At 36.3% G+C, this 5,953-nt stretch overlaps 1 protein-coding gene across 1 annotated transcript in view; it reads right to left on the bottom strand.

Moving 5' to 3' along the window:
• LOC103608408 (integrator complex subunit 8-like) overlaps nucleotides 1–4,221 on the bottom strand; it is a 7,492-nt gene extending 3,271 nt beyond the window's left edge. Inside the window, exons 1-2 of the mRNA XM_008592845.1 lie at nucleotides 4,198–4,221; nucleotides 3,317–3,518 (exon numbers count right to left, since the gene is read on the bottom strand). Of these exons, the coding sequence (XP_008591067.1) occupies nucleotides 3,317–3,518; nucleotides 4,198–4,221 (226 nt within the window). The remainder of the gene's footprint in view (nucleotides 1–3,316; nucleotides 3,519–4,197) is intronic.
• Between the last annotated feature and the right edge of the window lie 1,732 nt (nucleotides 4,222–5,953).

Here is a 5,953-nt window from a genome sequence, read left to right as displayed (position 1 = left end):
GTCCCGGTCCGGTACGGGCACAACACTGAGGGTTGCGATCCATTGCCGGTCACAAAAAAAAGACAAAAAGGAAAACAAACAAACAAACAAACAAAAAAAACAAAATATCTACTGTACCAGAAACTTTTATATAAAAAGGATTAAGAAAAATAACTCAGACTTGTTTTGAACATTATCTCTTTAGAAATAATTATTAAATATACCCTATTTGTTGTAAATTTTTGTAACTCAAAGTATATAATTTCAGGGGGTTTTGTTTGTTTTGGTTTTTTTCAAAAGATGACCAGTAAGGGGATCTCAACTCTTGACTTGGTGTTGTCAGCACCACGCTCTCCAAAGTGAGCCAACCGGCCATCCCTATACAGGGATCCAAACCCATGGCCTTGGTGTTATCAGCACTGCACTCTCCCAAGTGAGCCACGGGCCAGCCCAATAATTTCAAGTATTAACATATTTCAGGAAAAAGAAAAAGAAACCACAATGAATCCTAGAAAACAATGTTCAAAGTTAAAGTGGGGAGATTTACTAAACTTCTGCTTTTCCAGAGTACCTATATTTCTAAAAAGACAGTGCCTTTGGCCACTGAATTTATGTATTATCTCACCTTATTTCAAAAAAGAGATTTGAGGTGACAAAAAAAGATGCACAAGAACACAGCAAAATAAAATTAAAATACACTATTTGCACCATTATCTAAAGGAATGAGGACAGAAGTGAAATTAGTTCCCCAAATGCATGTGTGTCATTGAGTTTTATATATTTTGTCAAAGGCAGGCCTTGGCTCCAAGGCATCCTTTGTTCACCAGGCATTCTCCATTAGTAATACTGGCTCACTACAGAAATGGTTCTTAAGGGAGAATCAGAATCTAGGGAGTGGGGTTCTGATATAGCCTAACACGCAGTGATTTAGAGATTAAACTTCCCTTTAAGCACCTGCAATACAGTTATTCATTAAAAGGAGGTAGAGTCATATGCTTCAACAGCAAGAGTAGGCCTAACATTCAATTTCGTTGAAACTGAGGAACATAACAAGGACATATGTCTGAACAGAAAGCCAACATGCTTTGCTACAAAGGTATGTAAATTTGGGGGTCTCTCCCAAAATACATAACTGGTCTTAGAATAATTAAATTGTAGTCGTTATTTCTATTATAACTGAAAGATTGGATCTGTTGTCAGTTAAGATCACTTCTTGTTCCTGATAATAAAGCCAGCTCAACCCACATAAAAGAGTGCTTCTCTTTCCGCATTCTATAGAGGGCATGTATTCAAAATTACCCTTATACAACTAGGGAGCAGTATTTTTCCTAAAAAAAAAAGAGTGGGGTGAAGGTGGCAGATGACACTCCTCCCACCCCCTAATCTTTTTTTTTTTTTAAATGATTTTGTTTGTTTTGGTTTTTGGCAACTGGCCGGGACAGGGATCAGAACCCTTGACCTTGGTGTTAAAAGGTGGCACTCTAACTAACTGAGCTAACCAGCCAGCCCCCATCCCCTAATCTTGACCCAAGGAGAGAGCATGCCTCCCCACCATGACTCTCACGGTGGCACTGAAGTACAGAACTATAAGAGCATCACATTCAGGAATCTATGCTGAACTTGGGTAACTCAGTCCATAACTGAGGAGTAGCCAAAGTCAAAGACAGGAATCGTGCCTGTGGGGGAAAAATCCATTTCTTGTTCCTCCCATTTGAAAGAACCTAACCTTTCCTTCTCATTTTATTTATTTGTTTTATTATTTTTCCCTACAGCAGGATGCTGGGCCCTTCTCATTTTAAACATAGCATAAGCTACAGGACAAATTGTTGAACATTCAATAAGCTAGTTTACACAAATTATGTGCAAAGCTATGAGTTCTTCACCAAAAACAAAAAAAAGGGGAAAAAGTGAAGTGAACTCCAAACTGCTAAGCCCAAAAGGTAGTACTAATAGACCATAACTATTTAAAGGCATTTCTACCCATTTCAAAGAGTAAAAAGCACAGGCTTAGAAGTTGGACTGATAAATTAAAATTATAGTTCTGTCTCACTCTTACTGTGTGCCTTTGGGCAAATTCCTTAACTTCTCTGTATCTCAGTTTCTTGATTTACAAAATGGGCATAATGAAATAGCAGCTACTTCACAGAGCTTCTATAAATTATGAATTATGAATTATGCACCTAAGTCTCTTAGAACAACAAATGTGAGGGTTTTAGAATTCCTGTTTTTAATTTTAGAAAAACCATGTATGAAAAACCAACTTTCCCCCTTTAAAAAGTAAGCATGCACCCAGTAGCTAAAAAACTGTGACATCACTACAAGCTCCTGCTGGAAACTAGAATGTAATAGTTAAATTAATTCAGAAGACCCCAGAAAGCCAACAGTTGCTTCTGTTTAGCACATTAGCACCTTCCTTTACAATTCACTTTTACTGTTCACAGTATTAAAGTTTACAATATGATTTATTTGCTCTAAATACTCTTAAAATATATAAAATTAAACTGCCTTAATTAAGAAACATTTATATATGATATAGATGGTAATTTATATGATAAGCCCTTTTTCATAATAATATTTACAATTAAAATTGGACACCCAAAGTCTGTTCTTAAGAAAGCCACAAGTGAATTCCTGGATCATTGCCAATCAGTTTGAGGGAATTTTATGGCAGTAATGAAGAAATTCAACCTGTACACTCAATGACATTTTGATTCTTTTAATAGGAATCTTAAAATCGCAACATAGCTTTTGTTGTGTGTTAAGCAGCATCCCCCCAAAATTAATGTCCACCTGGAATCTCAGATGTGACCTTATTTGGAAATAGGGTCTTTGCAGATATAATTAGTTAAGTGAGGGCATACTAAATTAGGGCAGACCTAAATCCAATGATTGGTGTCCTTATAAGAAGACAAGATATATATAAGGAAGAATGACACAAGAAGACAGAGGCAAAGCCTGGGGTGATGCAGCTACAAGCCAAGGAATGCCAAAGATTGCCAGGAGCCACCACAGGCAAGGAAAGATTGTTCCCAGACCCTTCAGAGGGAACATGGCCCTGCAAAAACCTTGATTTCAGACATTTAGCCTCCAAACTATGAGAGAATAAAGTGCTGCTGTTTTAAATCACCCAGTTTGTGGTACTGTGTAATGGGAATCCTAGGAAATGAACAGTTTCCTCCATTTTCCCCAATGTTTTTAAGTGAACTCCAAACCCAAATTCTACTTTAGAAGATAAATAACTTTTTTATAGATGGTAAAAAGTCAAGTCTTCTAGATTTCCCCCTACAATTATTTCAGTACTGAATTTCTGAAATTTGTCCCTGTGAAACAGTCTTACCAGGAAGCCTCATTTCCAGGTATCCTCGCACCCTACTAATAAGGTCAGAAGGAGGTCTCTCTCCTGATTGCCCCATTCCAGCTTCATGTGTATGAATATCCAAAAGCAACATCTCATTCAGCATGACCTGACGAAGTTTTGGTGAGAACTCTGTTACCAACTCCAAACAAGCAGCAAACAGCTGTTTAGCATGGGAAAAGTCCTATGAAAAGAAATAACAGAACAGCCTGAGCCTCTGGAGACACAAAATGTATCTCTATGAGTACAGAACAAAGAGGATTAATTTAAATGGTTTACACTGCTTATCTTGGAGAGTGAGACTAGATTATCTCTTTCTTTATCATCTCTGTATTGTTAATTTATTCCAATAAATATTTAATTCTTTTGCAATTTAAAAAAATCCAATAATCAATATAAAATACATGCTATATTACTAAATAAGTTTTCCACAGATTATAAGACTTCTCCGTATTAAACAAGTGTAAAACTCTATGACAAGCACCCTTCCCAACCTAAGATACTAAGAATTAGACCTTAGATCCTTCAACAGGTTTCACGTTCTACAATCTTTGCATACTACCCTATTATCCTATATAATAGGGTTTTATTTTGTTGTTTTATTGTAACTTAGTTGACTGTACATCAGAGTTGAATATCAATAGTTGTATGTAATATACGATGCTCAAATCAGAATTATTATTATACTCAACAATATACACTGTCATCGCTATTTGTGGCCTGTTACGCATTCTTCCTTCCCATATATAATAGGTTAATAAATCAAATCAGCTACGACCTGAGCCCTTTCCTACCCACCTCACTTTAATTTTTGCAAAGACTATTCTTTACTCAGTTTCTCTCTCCACATGCCTCATTCATACCAACAACCTGGCTTCTGCCCCCATCACTACAAATAGTTCTCACAAACCAAAGATCTTCTAATTGTGCAGATACTGAACATTTTCCATTTTCTTACTGGAATTAGGAGCTGCATCCCACTGCTGTGCACTGCCTTTTACTTGACATTCTCTTTTCTCTTGGCTATTGTGACTGCACATTTGCCCAGTCCTCACACCTACCATAGTACTCTTTCTTGGGTCCTGTGCTGCATTCCCTAATTGTCCATGCTCTGTATATTTTTCCTGGGTGATCTTTGATGACCCCCAAACTTGTAACTCCAGTCCAGACCATTCCCTAAGCTTCAGGCTTGTGTTACCAACTGCAGCCTCAAATTAAACACTGTAAAAATAAACTCATAATCTGCCCTTCAAAAATGTTTTTATCTGTACACTTGCTGGTACTGCCATCCATTCTCTGACACCCAAACCAGAAACCTGAGCATCATCCTTGATTCTTTTCTCCCTCTTGCCTTCCACATCAAATCAATTACCAATTACTTCTAGATTTTACCTTGTAAACACTTCTCTAATATGTTCTCTTCTATCCCTCCTAACACTTGTGCCACTTACTAGTTGTATGGCCCTGGACAATTTAATACCTTTGAGTCTCTGATTTCTTACCTATAAAATTGAGATAACACCTTCTACACAGTTTGTTGTGAATAAATAAAAGAATAAATGTATATGAAATTGCAAAATAGTCTCTGTGCTCAATAAGTGTTATTTCAGGTATGGAAGAAGAAAAGCTGCTGACTACATACCCCCATTAAAACTTTTCAATGGTTTACAATTGTCTACATTATCCAATATGGCAGCCACTAGCTACATGTGGCTACTGAGCATGTGAAATGTGACCAGTCCAAATTGAGAGGCGCTCTAAGTGTAAAATACTCACTGAAGACTTGGCACGCACATTAAAAAAAAAAAAGCATGGAAAATATCTCAATTTTTTTATTGATTACATGTTGAAATGATAGTTTAGACATATTGTGCTAAATAAAATACAGTATTATCATTAAACTTCATCTTTGTTGTATTTTTAAAAACATGGCTATTAAAAAATTACAAATTTCATACATGGCCCATATTATATTTGACTGGACAGTATTAGTCTGGAGCAACAATTCTCAAATTTTAGTGTGCATCAAAATTACCTGGAGGGCTTATTAAAACAGGATACTTGGCTCCATCCCCATAATTTCTGACTAAGTAGGTCTAGGATGGGGCCCAACGATGTGCATATCTAACAAGTTCCCAAATGTCACTGATGCTGCTGATGCGAGGACCATACTTTGAGCACCACTGGCCTGTAGCATTGCCTTCAAAAGATTCTTTGCTCATTTCCCTCTTAGAACAGTTTTGTAAAAGTGTTTACTTTCTTATATACATTTTCAAGTTGAGAAGTATTTTTTAGCATGAGGTTTAAAGATGCTACGGATATTATTTATAGTGTAGTGAAAATCTTGACTTTTAAATAACAAATTATACTTTGTTTCTATTTTCTAAGACATACATGCATTTAGGGATAAATCTAACAAAATACTCATAGTACATGCAAGATCTGTATGCTGAAAACCACCAAACACTGATGAAATTAATCAAAAACATAAATAAAGAGATATACTATGTTCATGAATTGAAAGAGTCAATACTGTTAAGTTATCAATTCTCCCCAAATTGCTTTACAGGTTCACTGCAACCTGAATCAAAATTTCAGCAGGCTCTTTTATGCCATTGA

The sequence above is a fragment of the Galeopterus variegatus genome, unplaced genomic scaffold (assembly GCF_000696425.1).
Source record: "Galeopterus variegatus unplaced genomic scaffold, G_variegatus-3.0.2 Scaffold8398, whole genome shotgun sequence".
Lineage (NCBI taxonomy): Eukaryota > Metazoa > Chordata > Mammalia > Dermoptera > Cynocephalidae > Galeopterus > Galeopterus variegatus.
The sequence above is the reverse complement of the archived record's forward strand: the minus strand, read 5'-3'. Positions and strand labels throughout refer to the sequence as shown.